General features: G+C 40.3%; 2 protein-coding genes across 3 annotated transcripts; both read right to left on the bottom strand.

Annotated features, from left to right (window-relative positions):
- Positions 1–484: 484 nt before the first annotated feature.
- tor3a (torsin family 3, member A) lies at positions 485–15,936 on the bottom strand. Of its 2 annotated transcripts, XR_003930403.1 has the most exons (7): positions 15,587–15,936; positions 15,314–15,436; positions 13,832–14,097; positions 12,555–12,730; positions 11,851–11,975; positions 10,523–11,191; positions 485–497 (listed from the first exon to the last, which is right to left on the bottom strand). XR_003930403.1 is itself a non-coding variant. In XM_030082453.1 (6 exons), exons 1-6 carry the CDS (start codon positions 15,753–15,755, stop codon positions 10,944–10,946), a joined length of 1,107 nt encoding a protein of 368 aa, XP_029938313.1. In that variant the 5' UTR covers positions 15,756–15,936; the 3' UTR covers positions 9,957–10,943. The 2 variants fall into 2 exon arrangements, 1 of the variants encoding a protein (XP_029938313.1); XM_030082453.1 differs by lacking the exon at positions 485–497 and having other exon boundaries at positions 9,957–11,191.
- On the bottom strand, positions 1,131–8,280 carry calr (calreticulin). The gene is made up of 9 exons (XM_030082452.1): positions 8,020–8,280; positions 7,422–7,523; positions 4,176–4,379; positions 3,937–4,031; positions 3,533–3,742; positions 3,210–3,323; positions 2,823–2,966; positions 2,386–2,478; positions 1,131–2,230 (listed from the first exon to the last, which is right to left on the bottom strand). Exons 1-9 carry the CDS (start codon positions 8,111–8,113, stop codon positions 1,991–1,993), a joined length of 1,296 nt encoding a protein of 431 aa, XP_029938312.1. The 5' UTR covers positions 8,114–8,280; the 3' UTR covers positions 1,131–1,990.
- Positions 15,937–16,559: the final 623 nt, after the last annotated feature.

Genomic DNA, 16,559 nt, shown 5'->3' with positions numbered 1-16,559 from the left:
CAGAAGGGGCTCACGATGAAACTAAAAAAAAAAAAAAAAAAATGGTTAGGGTTAGGGTTACACTTGACTCCTTTGAGATACCTTGAAAGTTGAATTCGTCCTAAATTTGCCTGAACCCCTATTTGCTTTGGCTTGCACAGAGAGCTCTATTAATAATCGGAATCTTCAGGTTTAAAATCTTGACTGAATGCTAGACCCAGATGAATTGCAGAAGCAGAATAATTCATGATGAACATGAGCTAGTGGCATTAAAGCATATATCCAGATAAAATACACTTGCGCACACACACACACACACACACACACACTCACACACACACACACACACACACACACACACACACACACACAAGCTATCTTTCAAGAAATTACTGTAGCTGTACAGAAAAAATGAAGAAAGCAGAAGTCAATAAATGTCTGCAATGTCTCATCCACATTTATGCAACGCAAGCAAAAAGAACTTATTTGCCAACACTGATTCATGGAACATCAAAATCCTGCATCGAAGGCCCATGACTGTTGAGTCCCAGTAATCCTGCCTCAGGATGGAGCTACAGTCATTTGACCAAACTCCAGGAACCTGTCTCTCCTCAGACCAACATGGACCTGTCCCAGGTTTTCAAATTACGAGTATTTCAACCATCAAATTCAAAAAGAGCAAATAATTTCCATGTAAAATTAAAACGACTCAACTTGATCTTGGGCTGTGTGTAGGTTCTACTTGGAATATTGTCTATTTATTTGATTAGAAACAAGAGTCTCAATTTCTTCTTTAAATACTTAAAGCTTTAAATACTTAAAACTTAAATTCTTACTGTAGTGAGAATTACCCTTAAAAAAGTAGAATTTTCTACATTCAAAGGCCATAATTATCAAAATCATAATGTAATCAAAGCCAAATTTGGAACTTTCACATTTGAATATTTGTGATAAAGCATCCTTTCCTACAATCATTTGTTCTCATTCATTAGAAACACCTGCATATGAGAGAAGTAAAACATTGAACTTGAGGATTTCTGCATTTTCCTGGTTGCCTTTATTGGACAGAACACCTGCCTTTTTGTTTTATTTTTTTCCAAACAGCAACATAAAAATCATCTCGCATCATTAACTATCATTAGTACAAAATGTGTCTTTTACAAAAGGAACACTTCCAGACTGTTTGGGACAGTGTGTTGGGGTACAGCAGTGCAGAAATAAGGAAACTGGCTTCATACACTAACAATGAGCAAATTATGATAATGAGAAGACTTTCTGCTACTGGAGTGTTCTTGATGTACATCTACATTTGAGCACGTTTTAGACACACAAGACTATAGTATGTGCATGAGAGTGGAAAAAGTATTCAGTCAACAGTACAAAACTCCACAGGAAACTTCATCTTAAGCACCTCATGTGACCATCTCATGGTAGCCGGCTTATCTAGTGTCAAGTCTCAGTGCACTCTGGTTTCCCTTTCAGTCTCATTTTAATCATAGTTTAAATAAGTTAACCTGCATATCAACATGTAACCCCGATCAAACTCTGCAGAGTGACAAGATTGACTTTTAAAACATTTACAAAAACAGGACACAGAAAAAAAGACAAACTAAACACATGAGGTAAACAAAACTGGTTTGTGGTACCATCCACAAATCAAATATACCTTTTAATGTCACAACAACAGTATACTTCATAAGAACTGAAATGTCTTCAAAACACAAAACGGTTTACATATTTTCTTGGGTAGTTTTAGAAATTCTGGTTGTGACATTCGTATTGACATTTCTATTCTGTTGCTATTCCTCGTTTATTAATAGTAGTTGTTGTAGTAGTAATAGTAGTAGTAGCACAATGAAACAAGAAATAACATAGCAATCGCCCTTTTTTGGCCTAAACCCTCGCCTTGTAAACAAACAAATGAAAAAGTCCCCCCCTGGGTGTCAGTCAGTCAGTCTCCAGCCTTCTTCCTGCAGCCCACTGACACAGGCAGTCTGAGCAGGTCCTGAGTTTATAACTCATCCTTGAGTTTAGAGTCTGTGCCTTCATCGTCCTCTTCTTCCTCCTCCTCCTCTTCTTCTTCCTCGTGCTCTTCTCCCTCCTCCTCCTCTTCCTCCTCCTCCTCCTCATCCTTCTCTTCCTCTTCCTCCTCATCTTCCTCCTTTGCCTCTTCTCTCCTCTTCTTGTCCTCCTCTTCACGCTTCTTCCTCTCCTCTTCCTCTTGGCCTTCTTTCATCTTCTTTTCAGCGTCCTGGAGCAAAAAGGACAGAAGAAAAATAAATCAAGAAGAGATAAATATAACACACCTTTGTAGTGACTATACTGAAACCAGTGCATGAATACACTGAAAGCCAATGTTGCATGAGATGAATGATGGAGTCCTGTCATCTGAAAACTGGTAATTACCTTAGTTTTGCCCCATGTGTCATTGCCTACTTCCTCTGCCAGATTTGGGTCATTGGTGATCAGGAAGTTGTCAAAGATAGTTCCAGACTTGACCTACACCAAAACAAAAGTATAAAGCAGGTCATTCATTCTGCTAATGGCCCAAAGCCAACATTATGCACAGTCCTAAACATTTCTTACACAAGCTCAGATTTGATAATCTGTCTGCACAACAACTCCTTTAGTCTGCATGCAAAACTTTAATGACGCTTATTATCTCCACCTTGAAAACACAAAACATAGCTGTTCACTTTAAGGAAAAAAATGAAGTCTCACCATTACACTGCAATCAGAACTATTCATGCATTCACTAAAATTGCACACTTGAACATCCGGTTCCTTTCTCCCGATTGTCTCATTAAGCTGGATATTCCCCTCCAGCATCAATATCTTCTTACCTGCCACAAATCAAGCCCGATCACCCCGACGCTGTCGTATTTATAGATCTCGGTATCTGCTGTGTACTCTGGATTTTCAATCTCAGGGTGAATCCACTTGCCCTTGTAGGCAGGGTTGTCGATCTCTCTGGGCTTCCACTCACCCTGAGAATTACCAACACAGAAAGACAGACACAAACACAGAGAGACACAAATGGAATCGCTTTTCTTCTTCAAACAGGAAAACATGTTCCTTCAGCTTCAGTGTATCTTTTGACTTAAAAAAAAAACAAAAAAAAAAACAGCATTCCAAACTCAAAAAGACTAATGTGAGAAACTTTATTCGGATGTGGTTTAAAACCTGTATAAGTTGTTGTAGTAAGTTAAGCTTTAGTGTTTACTGTGTACCTTATAATCAGGGTTGGTGACCATTGGTGGTTCCCACTCTCCGTCCATCTCATCGTCCCAATCATCGGGTTTCTTGGCATCAGGATCTGGGATGTTTTCGGGTTTGTCCCAATCCTGAAAAAAAAAACAATACAACAGTAAGTTAGTTAGTTTTTCTTTTTATATATATTGTAAAAACAATATTTTCATACAAGTGAAAAACTTTTAAAAGATAAAAAAGTTTTTTTTCCCCCTAAAATTATCCTAAAGGCCACCCGAGGATTCAGGAGAAGCAAGTTCTAAAACATCTCAACAGCGTTCAGAGATACTTCAGGCAATCAGACCTCTGGTTTCTTATCATCAGGATCAGGAATCTTCTCCCTGTCATCCCAGTCCTCTGGCTTTCTAGCCTCAGGGTCCTTAATTTTTTTGGGAGGCAGGAAATCCCAGTCATCCTCCAGACTGCCAGACTCAACCTTTTTGTTGTCAATCTTAACCTCGTACGTGTTGTCGGGGTTGACGATCAGTGTGTACAAGTGGGTGTATTCATCATCCTACAGGAAATACAAGAATGTTTATTGTTTACACTTGTCGCCGTAAATGAGATGGAAATAAAACATTTCAATACAGCACAAAACATTAGCTGGTTCAGTATTTTTAATCTTAAACTGTAAAATTAACAGAATATTTTAGAATTATCCATTTTCATATCAAGCAGAAAGCTGACTTTTTTTTACTGAATTCATACCTTGCACCTGATGTCCTTGTTAATCAGATGGTTCTTGCCTTTGTAGCTGAAGATCACATGAACTTTCTTTGTGCCAGGGCCACAAATATCAGGACCTGAGTGAATCACACAATACTCAAAGTTTAAACACACTCAAAAGGATTAAAGTTTAAAATGTAACAAAAATCTGCTAAAAAAATATCTGCACATTTTTATAAGATCAGTATTACAAAGACACTTGAACAACTGTTCACACGTACCAAACATGATGTTGTAAACAGAGTCTCCAAACATGTCCTCCTGACTGAGTTCAGAGGGGAACAGTTTGATGTAGCCTCCTCCACAGTCGATACTTTGCTCATGCTTCACGGTGAATTGGATGACCAGAGGCTCTCCTTTGTTGCTGAAGTCGTCAAACCGAGCTGACAATGCATAAAATCGGGCGTCCTGGCTCGTCTGCAGACCTGCAATATAAACAGCTTTACTGTGGACAAGCTCCAGTGGAGTACAATTCCCTTGTGTGGTTCATTAAAATTACACAGGTTACTTTTAATTTGGAGACTCTTTGTTCCTGGATTGCTTCAATATAATTCTGAAGCAGAATAAATGGAAAAAAATCAACTGTGAAGTACAGTAAATGTAGTGTTTAATCTGTTACATAAGGATATATTTTTTAGAATCACATTTCATAGAAATACATTCAGAGAAAATTAATTTCATTTGAACCACCTGACATTTTATAGATATGACTCACACGTTGCCGCAATCTAATTTAGACATTAATGCAGCTTCAAGATGTGAAGAGTTTCCATGCTACTTTGCAGTAAACGATCAGACCTGGTTTCCTGGTCGATCACCATATGTAGAAATGGTGTGAAGCTCTAAAGCACTAACCTGCTGATGCTGAAAGTTCTACTAAAGAGTAGACCTCCATGTAAAACCACAAACATCATCTCAACCTGCACCTTTACATCTGATTCTGAAATCTGTATTAGATGATTTTGAGGATTCTAGGGAATAGGAACATCAGAGGGAAGCAACTTCACAGCAGATTTTAAGACTACTTTAATAAAACCTATTTAAAAGAATGTCAACTTGGATGATTTAACAGCAAGCAATGCCAACGCAATTAACAAGGTTTCATTTTTTAGATAAATTTTAGAGGATCTTTTAACACAACACATCTTGAGAGTAACAAGTCTTTTGTTCTGATGCTTCTCAATCTGAGCAAAACTGTGAACCATCAGATTCTTTGAGCGGAGTGAAAGAGTATATTGGGATCACTGGAGAGGTTTTACAATGTTTACTTTATATATTTATAAAAGGATCCCTTTTTATTAATGATGAACAATCTCTCTCTCTCTCTCAAAATAATAAAATAAAGAAATAATAATAATAACCTGTGGGGTTCAACAAGGGTCAGATTTGGGACCACGCCATTTTATTTCATACATGTTTCCTCTGCATGGCGTGATCAGAATACAAAATGTCAGTTATACTGATGATCCTTGGCTCTAAGCAAACGTGTCTCCTAAAAATACAGGACCAAGTGTTGCAATTTAAAATTTTTGACCATGTGGAGTAAAGTTGGCTTTAACCTTTGACTGAGCTTAAGTTTAAGGTTAGTGGGTGAGGAGTCAAAAAAAAAAAAAAAAAAAAAAAAAAAAAGAATAAGCCCCCCAAATAACAACTGCTTTTTAATTATATCACAAACAGAACCAGAGAACACTCAGCTCTCCTCTAGGCAACATGGATGGAATAATAAAAGCATTTGTAACTAGTAACTTCTGTAAAGCACTTCTCTCTGGAGTCATTTTACAATTCAGCCCATACAACCCACTTTTTAGCTCTTTTACCTTTGACTGAGCTCGATTTTAAGATCTGTCAAAAAAAGAAAACCGCCAGAAACATGATTGTACTTTTAATCTTGATACCCTGGATACTTGTTAGACTTCACTGTCCTGTATCAGACCACTTCAATAAATCATTCTGATTTCCATACTGTCATGTTTATTGTACTCTATTTCTAGGTTTATTTTAATCTCACATTGACCAATATTATATTTTCATTCTGTGACATTTATATGTTTCTAATATTTAGTGTTGCTGTACTGATATACTATATATACTAATATACTACTCTGCCATTGCCATCCGATTCACTTCAGCTGTATAATCTACAGCTCCTTGTCACACACATCACATAAAAACACCTTCTTACAGTGGGGAAGCTGTTCTGTTTTGTCCGTTTTGTGTAGTTAAATAATCTATGCTTGTATTGTCAGCTTTAGGCATTTAGCGTGTATAATGAAAAAGACAGATCACTTACATTTTAATTTCAAATGTTTGCTTTAAATGTTCTAACAGTAACAATGTTTTTCTTAAGCTATCAATTAAATGATGTTGATTAGTAGTTTATTAGTATAAATACAATTTTATTTACCTTTGGCAAGTGTTTAAAAACTTCACTCACTAAAAATTCATTAAATATGATAGTGAGAGTTGACTTGCTGCATTTTTTTTTCCTTTCTTACACTGCAGAGAAAGTGGATCAGTCTTCTGAAACCCCTAGACTGACAAGGGGCCCAAATGATAGAAATCTGTTGGCTAATTAATACTAAACTAAAGACAGAGGTGTAGTGGTTAGCTCTCTCACCTCACAGTGATAATAAATCCCTGGTTCCATACACTCTGGGGGTTTTGACTGTGAGTGTGTATGTCTGTGCAGTTGTGAGTTCTCTGTTTGCTTCTTGTGATGCATTGGTGACCTATCCAGGAATGGGTGTGTCTGAAAGGCTCCAGCAATAAAGAGGTAACAAAGTGGGACCAAAGATTTTAAAACTGTGGTATGAGTACCACCAGAAGAACCTTAGTTCCCTCTAGTGGTAGGTTAAAGAAAATATCACTATATGGTTTTATGATCAATATAGTGGAGCTTGGAATAAAAAAATATAAGAAATGCAATTAAAAGCATGGGATATCATCTTTCCTTTACTTGGTGAAAAACAGTCGGTTTATTGTAGTTTAGCTTACTTTATATACAAGAGATAAAGAAGTGCTGTACCTTGTCTGAATGGGTTTAAATACCTGTTATAAAGCTACTGTTTTACAGTGTGACTTTGGCTGGCAAAACATGTCCATGAATAGTATTCATATCAGTTGTAAACATATATTTGTAAACTGTCTGAAAATAAATAAGGTAAATATTTTGAGGTTGATCATAGTGGTGATATTTTGAGACTGAGAGGTGGACATTTCAAGAGGAGGCACAAACTGTAAAGGTTTTCAGAACCTTTGGTCCAGAAGCTGAAAAATAACTCTTTTAAAATGCAAATTTGAAGAGAGAACCAAACACTCTGGGCATCCATGTGAAAAAGTAGAGGTTAAATTAAGAGGATGCTGGAATAAAATAAACACATTTCACTGATAAGTCAACTATAAACACTAAGTGTGTGCATGTGTAATTCATTGCAGAGCCAGGGGACACACATGAATTGACCACTCACCTTTGTCCTTCTCTGCATCCCCATAAAACTTCCCTGCAGTGAGGACGAACTTGCCATAGTCTGTCTTGTGCTTGGATTCCACCCAGCGACTCTTCCAGGCATCTGCACACATAAAGTCAGGTTGAGCTGAACAACAGTCACTGTGACAAGCCCCCCCCCAAGTCCACCTCACAGGATGCATCGGTGCAGGTGCAGCTGAAATGTGCAGCTACTCTGCAGGGTTTTATGGCTGGCTCCCCTAATGAAAGACCAGGACAGCTGGGTGAAGGAGGACACTGGTAAATGACCAGGGAAGAGGCGTGCGGGGGGGCGGGGGGGAGACAGACGAATTCTGATGATAGCTGAGGGTGGGTAACAGTGAAGAGGGAAGAGGGAGGGGGTGTGGGGGTCAAAGATGAATGAATGGTGGTCCAGTGAGTAGACAATGCATCTCTCGATCGGTGGAAGGAATATCAAATAATATGATAATGCATTCCAAACAACCGTTTTTTTTGGACACTCATGCACCGCTTCAAGACCAAACAAAAAAAAATTTTCTTAACGATGCATAAAAAGCTATGTCGCTGAACCGAGGAATGTTAAGTGCAGTAGACCTCACCCCCATCTTCAAATTGCTCTCGGAAATACACAGTGGACTCGGCCAGAGTAGAAGCGACCGACACGGCCATCAGCAGCAGCGACAAGGCTGTCATCGCGACGAGCTGGAGCGCGGACGCCACCTGCGAGTACCTGCGTGGAAATCTGAGTCTTTATCTGAGCGAGCAGACGTTGCGGCAGCGCTGTGCGTCTCTCCCGGTCTCTCATGCAGTCATGTTACAGTGAAAAGCGCTGAGACGACGCCGCTGCGCTCCTCTCCGCACGGAACAGATGTCTGTCCCTGATTGGACGACGGGCCCCAATCTCAACGAGGAAGCGCCGCCGCCAGCGGCCAATCGGAAGCCAGAGTGCGAGTGGGAAATGACGGCCGGAGCCAATCAGAGCAGACCACGCGTTGGGTTGGTTCACGCCCACAGGCAGACTGACGAGCCGCGGGTGAATCACATGCAGGAGCAATAAAATAACGGTGCGGCGCAATAAATACCCACAATTACCCTCATTTACAGAATTATAACATTCTGACTACACCTGGAAACACCAGATTGAGACTGTTCTTCACTGATGTTATGCAAAAGTGTTTGGATTACATCGATATGATTTGTTTTGTTTTTTCTTTTTCTTTTTCTTTTCTCTTCTTTAACCACTGACACTTTCAACAGGGGTGTCAAAATGGTCCACTCTGGCCCGTGGAATAGCAAGGAAAATATTCATTTTTAGGATAAAAGGAACTGCAGGCATAATGCCCATCTATCCTTTGCACAGAGTCAGTCCAAGCTAATTATGGGAGAGGGAAGGACATATCTTGCACAGTTCGCCAGTCCATTGCAGGGCAAATGCTGAGAGACAGACAACCACACAAACTCACATTCACATCAAGGGGCCAACTTAGGGTTGCTAATTAGCCTCATGTACATGTTTTACTGTGGGAGAACCTGGTGGACACACACACACACACACACACACACACACACACACACACACACACACACACACACACACACACACACACACACACACACACACACACGCCTGATCATCATTTGAACCCATGACACATGAAGCAAGGGTGCTTATCACCGATTCACTGCGCAGCCAGCACAATGTTGAAAGTGCTAATATTTGTCTTTAACAATTGCACTTGTTTGACAATTAGTTTCTTCACACTGGGACTTTGTTCCGGTTGGTTTCTGGGGGTGATGCACATGGGTCCTCCTGTCCTGGCTGGCTGGGGGGGCTCCCCACCTTGGTATGGGGTCCCATTGGTCTGGTGGAGTGGGGGGGTTGGGCGCCGGTGCCCCGGTGGCCCTAACCTATGACTTCTCCCGGTGTGGATGGCCCCAGTGGTGGTGTTCCCCATGATGCTCAGTTCCATGGCATGTCTCCCTATTGTATGCAACAAAAATGGGAATGTGTGTGTTTGTGCGCGTGTATTGCACCCAGCCTCATGGCAGTTCTTGCTTGTGTATGTGTGCATGCATGCGACTTTGATGAAGGTGTGGCTTTGCTCTGTTTTTATGATATACTAGTTTTGTTTTAATACTGTTAGGCACTTTGTGCCGTTTTTTTTCGTTAATATGAAAAGTGCTCTATAAATAACGTTTGATTTCATTTGATATTGCTTGCACGAACAAAAATAAAAAATAAAAAATTTCACACTTATACTTAAGTAGTAGTTTGTTTTACTTGTCCTTACCTGTATTTTATTGAGATACATACTTATACTCATACCTTAAAATAATTTTGAACTTGTGAGCTACTGGAAAGACTACAGCCACAAGTTTAGATGAAATACAAAGAAAGACAGATCTATATATTACAGTTTTGTGCATAATTGTTATAGTACCAGAGCAATGATGTTATTTCATAGTTTAGATAATGAAAAACTAAGTTTGAGCCAATGGTCAGCCATAAAATAACTGCATTCAATAAACACATGAAGCTGGCTCACTGGGTGTTTATTTCTTCAAACAAAGTCTGACAAAATGTATTTCACTGGTGATATGTATACAATGTTGCGATCCTCATCTTTGATAAAGTTGATATCAAAGTGAAAATGATGCAAAGTGGTAAAACATGCCATCAAATAAACCATTTTACATTATAATAAGTAATGACAATATTCACAGAAAGTTGCTGAAAACTACAATGAAAATAATTTAGGAATCATGAATACAGTCACACAAAAATGTCTAATAGATGAATTGAATGCTTTGAAACTAGGCCTTTCACGCGTTTTGCAGTAACATCTTTAATTGTCATTCCCGTCACTACTGGCCTTTGTGTGTTAGCTCTTTTACACACTTCATACAGTTCACAACATAGAACACTTTAATGGCCATTTCAGGTAATGCCGAAACCAAAAACTGTGAATTCAAACCACTCCACAAAACAATTTGTCACCGTATAAAGTTCATATATGGCACAAATGATATCAATAAATAATAAGTACTTATGGAAGTACGATGTTGATGGACAGACATGAATGATGACCTTATTTAAAAAACAGTGCAACTCAGACTTTGGATGAGGTGAACAGGTGCTAAGAATGTGGCTAAGTCATGTGTCCATCTATTGCATAACTGCACAGAAACCCTCTTCTTCACTGTGAGGACTCAAACCAGGCAGCGTAGGAGAACAGCCACACTTCAAATTGGCGACTCTGTCACAGACACACCCGCTGCGACGCTGCTGACCCCCATAGGGTGGCTTACACTGCTCTCCCCTCTCGTACTGGATCTGCTCTGCTGGCTGGCCTTCTCTGAGGGACCTGGGCAGACACATGCTGTATCTGCGAGGAGTAGGAGGGGGGACGTATGCAGAGCAGAGCAGAGAAGATACGCCTTCTCTGTGGCTCTGTGTGCAGTTAAGCTGGAAAAGCAATCTTACACCTCCTCCGGGTCTCTCTCTACCTGTCTGTCTCTCCTTCTAGGGGAGAAAGAAGTTGATCCTCTGTGGTATGGACTTGCATCCCTGGGCTGAGAACAGTCTCTCCTCTTTGGGAACATACAGCATTGCCTTGGCTACTTCATCCAATGTGGCTTCATCTGTCTCCAGACCTCGAGCTGCGTATGCATCGCGTGCACAGAGCTTGACGTGACGGTACTCCAGAGGCAGGAAGGGAACAAAGAAGTCAATGAGGTGGCCAGCCATCAGCTCACTCTGAGCAAATCCACCTGAAAAAAAAAAGTGATACTGCACGTCAAAATGGATTAGAAATATAAGTGAAGTGTCTAAAAAAAGTTTTTTTAAATCCTGTTGACTAACTGGCTGACAAATGTAATAACAAAATACCAAAACAGTCCTTTTTTGAGTTTTTTTGAGGCAGTCTGATGCTGAGTGACGAGAATTGATCCTTCTGTCCTAACAACTCCTAGCAGCATTGTTGACAGTATCTAACAACCAGTTTTGGTGAGTCACAGTGTTTTTTCATGGTACGATTAATACTGCTGTCTCAGTGTGCTAGTTTATTTTAATGGCCAGTTACTGATATATGAGATGCTACGCTGGAACCTTTGATTTTTCAATGTCATTAGCTAACAACGTTCAAAACATAATTGATCACTTATGCTCTGCACTTAAAAAAGATGTTGAATAACATAAATATTCCCTAATACTTTGCAATACTATTCAAGTTTCTCTAGTGTTTTAATATTCATAAATAGATGACTTGTTTAAATGTAAAAGGCTATTTTGTCTGACTTATTGTTGTGTAACTTTAATATTGGAAAAGAAATGCCACTCACACATTCACAGATCTACGTGTTGCTCAGGAGCTGTATTAAAATCTTTTAACAATGAAAAGAAACTAGTGTCTAAAACTCTGCTTACTTACCCTGAGACTCCATAGTCTCGGCTCGTAGTCGATGCTCCAGATCTTCCATACCAATATCTTCTCGATTCTGACCAGAGTGCCAGAAGTCCAGTGCTACGTCATTGATTGTTGCACCTCCAATATTACTGCAGAGACAAGCAGGTTGCATAAATAGAAAATCTTTTAAGTTGTTCCTGGACTACATAGTCTGGAAACTAAAAATAATTCTCTTGGGGTCTTTAAAATTGCATGACAAATCACTAATATATCTAAAACAGAATATCGTTCTTTTTCAAATGATTAACGTATTAAACTTTTAGATACAAGAGACAGTGGCTACTGAAAGATCATAATGTGCTCTGGCAATGATAAAGTGACAAAGTAAAGTAACTTGTGTTTTTTCATATTGTCACACTGTGCTTGGTGTAGGTGGTCTTGGATCTGTCTTATAGTCCATCAAATTAGTGACATATCATAACAATGTAGTGACAAACACTTTTCTCTTTTTGACTGATGAGACTACTTGTTTGCATGCATATGACAAGAGTGATTGAAAACCTGAAAAATTCCCCCCCAAAAAAAGCACTAATATAGACAGAAACAGAGAGCCGTCATTCATCACCATGAGCTGCCAGAATATCAGGACCAGTGGTGTAATTTTCTGAAGCAGCAGAGTGTCTGACCACACTTCAGTAGATGTTATGTGCCGCAAACATTCAACGGACCTCAGGAAGAGGAAGACGGCTCTGCGGTAGCTGACCCCGTCCACATTGTCATAGTGATCCATGTACGGTTTGATGGCGTCGATGAGACCCGGGTGGAGTTTTTCAGCCTCGTCAAAGATAAAGAGAGTCTGAGGACAACGTAACACCATGTCTCGGATGGCCTCCCGCAGCTGGCCCTGGACAGAAGGCGGAAGAATGAAAGACGGTCTTAAAAAAACCTGCATCCATACATCTTTGGGCACCAGTTCATCTAGAAGCAATTATCCGCTGATCTTGGACAAAATGCATCACTGTCCTCCTCAGAAGTTTTAAAGAAGATAGAAGAACAGCAAATCACAAGTAGATGTGACTTTGAGATTAAATACTTATTTGACACTGATTTCTTTTACTTGAAAGATGAAGTTTGAGGCTTTAAGTTAAAAGTTCAAAGTTAAATATACATGAAGACTGCTTTTAGATGGTAAATATAATAACAAACTGATCTAATTCAGGATAATGAAAAAAAGTTTCTCTTTGATGTAGTGACATATTGAATCTTTATGCTTTACAAGTAATTTTCTAAATACTTTTTTCAATTCCACAGTGAATGCGAAATTTAAACAACATGTATCCAATACCATCAATTGTGTTACGGATAAAATTATAAAACTAAACAATACTCAGGAAATCCTAAACACATGCAATGTCCAAAGTAAATTGGAAATGCAAAATAATAAATTCTTCAAGGTTATGATGTTGATTGAGATTTAGATTCAAAGAGGTCATTGTTGGGCTGTGACATGAAATCAAAGTACACTAAAACACAAAACCACAATCAGACATGCGTGCAAAGACATGACAGCAGACAACATGGGAAGTTGACATCTTTTTAAATAACTTTTAAATAAAAATGTGAAAGCTTAAAATAATCCTCTTATCAGATTCTGATGCCACCAGTTTCAAGGCTTCAAGGTCCTGTGCTCTATTTCCAGTTCAGTTTGATTTTGTGTAGTAAGACTAGGTCAATAATGTTTCAAATCAAATAAAGCGATTGCATAAATATGTGCTCAGAGGGGATCAGGCTGTCGTCTGAGGTCCAGTTGGTCAATTTCCAGGCCCCCAAAAATCAGGTGTATCTGTGCTCATCTTGTACCATCTGTGTTTGATTTAAACTTCTGGCTGAACTGTTACCTTTATCATTTCTACACTCGATTACAAAACCCAGATTAAACATATGACTAACCTATCACCTTGTTCCTGGCATACAAGCAGCAAGTCTGAGCCAAGTAGGCTCTCACCTTGTACGTGTCCACCAGTCTGGCGTGAGGAAAGTGAAATGGGGCAATAAACAGACGGACACACTCGCTCTTCACCCCGTCCCGGTAGAGGTTGTCTGCGATGATTCGAGCCACGAAGTTCTTCCCCGTGCCAGACCAGCCGTGAAAGGAGAGCGTGAGCGGCTTGTTGGAGTCGGGGTTGTTGATGAAGCCGTGGATGGCTTTGAGAACCACAGACTGAGCCAGGTGCTGCCCGTGAAGTTTTGTCTGAAGGTCCCTTGCCAGACCTGGATGTGCACACAATTTTAAAATCACAGAGATTTGACCACCTGCATGAATACATACACACTTGCAACATGAGTATAAATTGATTTTTTTTTAAACATGCAAAAAACCCCAAAAAAACAATCCCCCCAAAAAAACATGAAGTCTGATAGATTTAAATTGTCCAAGACATTTGATATGATCCACTTGTGGAGAGCGGCATTTCCACGCATAGAAGATATTTTGTATGCACCTCAGTGCAATCATTTACTACTATGTTACAATAGTTACAATTAACTTTGTTTTTTTCAAAGGAAGCCTCTAACAAACCTCATTTTGGGACAATGTTTTCTCCTATTATTGACTACAGAAAGCAATATTGAATGAAGTGCTATTAAAAGACATCATGTTTGCATATGGTGCCTTATGCAGTGCTGGTGTGCCTCTACAAATACCCTAAAAAAAAGTTATTGCACACACTTGAAAATATTTATAATTAAAATATAGCTACCCAATGACAAAAAAATGGTTCTTTTTTTAGAAAATAAACAAGTATATACGCACAAATATATGAACTACATATATTTGTCAAAAACTCTCAAAGTTTTATGTATTTTTAAATGTATTGTGAATAGCAGTTGAACTTGTGGGTGTACTACAAAGGCAGACTACATGATGCTGATTGTGAAAATATACATCCATACATCAAAATACAGTAATACTCATATAATTTCCCTTTTCCATGTGTAGACTGCACTGTGCACTGTGCAAAGGTTTCGAACAAGAGTGACAGGAAAAATGTCCCCAAAATCGATGTGTTAATAGTTAATTTTCCTGATCTGACTGAATGCAAATGAAATGAACAGACGAGAAATCAGTATTGAGTGAGACCATCCTGACAACAATTCTTCAAGCACAGTTTGTAAATCTATTCTGCAGACAGTTTTTCTAAAAGACTTTAAAAGCTAAGCACTGGTTATGGATGAAGGGTTTTTCCATCTCATCGGTCTCTTCTTGCAATCCCATGACTTGAAGATGTCCAGATCTGTGCATCACCTGGACACAATATTATCTCTTCCAAGACTCCAAAATGTTAACTAATGACATTGGGCATATGACTGCGGTTAATGCACTTTGCTTCAGGCTGACCTGAAACCTTTGCAGAGCAGTATGCGTGTGTGTGTGTGTGTGTGTGTGTGTGTGTGTGTGTGTGTGTGTGTGTGTGTGAGTGTGTTCTACCTGTGATGTTATTGGTTATTCTGCAGTCCCCGGATTCACAGCACTGACCCAGGCTACAGTACCACTGATGCAGCAGGCTGATGTAGTCCTGAGACAGACCTGCCCACACGTCTCTGGTGGGAACTGCTCACATGGAGAGGATAGATGCACTTCAGCACGGTGGAAGAGGCGCATTAGCCCTGGAGAGCGCCGCGGCCGGCCATGCGGGGCTTCTCCAAGCACCGCGCAGCCAAGAGGGCCTGAGAGCAGCGCCGGCCCCGCATCGTCTCTTACCTTGCTGTGTGGCATCGTCCTGGTTGGGCTGACACTCCCCTTCCCAGATGTTGCAGTAGATGTAGTTAAAATAGTAGGTGGACACATTGCAGATGCTGTCCAGGTGGAAGAAGTCGGCCTCGGCGGGCAGAGCGCACAGCAGCAGCGGCAGCAGCCACCGCACAGACATCGGGGAAGAGGCGAACCCGAGGCGGCTCAACGCAGACTGAACACCGCGGACCGGGCCCTCGCTCCCATTTATCTGGACCCAGTGGTTCACTGGTGGCCTGCTCCGTGCAGGACACCCCCAAATCGTATCCCCCACCCCCCCACCTCCGGCCGTGGGTGGGACCTACGGAGGAGCGCTTGGTTTCCGCGCTGTGCGCTCGGAGCACCATCTGATCCAGAAGGGGCGGGGACTACCACGATGCCCTCTTTATGTAATTTACTGGATTCTACAACCGCATTAATTTCACTCGACCGTCATTTACACCACATTAATGCCCAAATGCCCGGCTGTAAAGGAGGGGAACAGACTCAACCCCAGGAGCGGTGATTTGAGGACGCCCCCATCAGGCGACACGATGCGGACAGAATAAACCATGAACACCGAACAGCTCCTGCAAACAGAAGAGAACTGGAGGGTGACAGGCAAATGTATTAGATAAAGTGTAATATTACCAAAATAGTACACATACAGAATGAAAAGATACAAAACATAACGTGTGTACAGTGTAAGCCCATAGCTATCAGAGCGAGTCCCTGTTTCTGTAAGTTCAGGTAATAGTGATACTTGACAAGCTTCACATTTTCTCACCGCAGGTTTCATATTATATAGTAAATCCAGTGAAAAAAGATGCCTCTGAGGGAATAGAGAATACTGTATTAACCTAAAAAGGAAATTCTTTACATAGAATACATGAAAATGTATTTGTCCTTCAGCGCAAGATGTCTGCTTATTCATCGAGTGCTGTAGAATGAATGATTCTGTGCT

The sequence above is a fragment of the Salarias fasciatus genome, chromosome 23 (assembly GCF_902148845.1).
Source record: "Salarias fasciatus chromosome 23, fSalaFa1.1, whole genome shotgun sequence".
Taxonomy (NCBI): domain Eukaryota; kingdom Metazoa; phylum Chordata; class Actinopteri; order Blenniiformes; family Blenniidae; genus Salarias; species Salarias fasciatus.
This window is presented reverse-complemented; position numbering and strand designations above follow the sequence as displayed.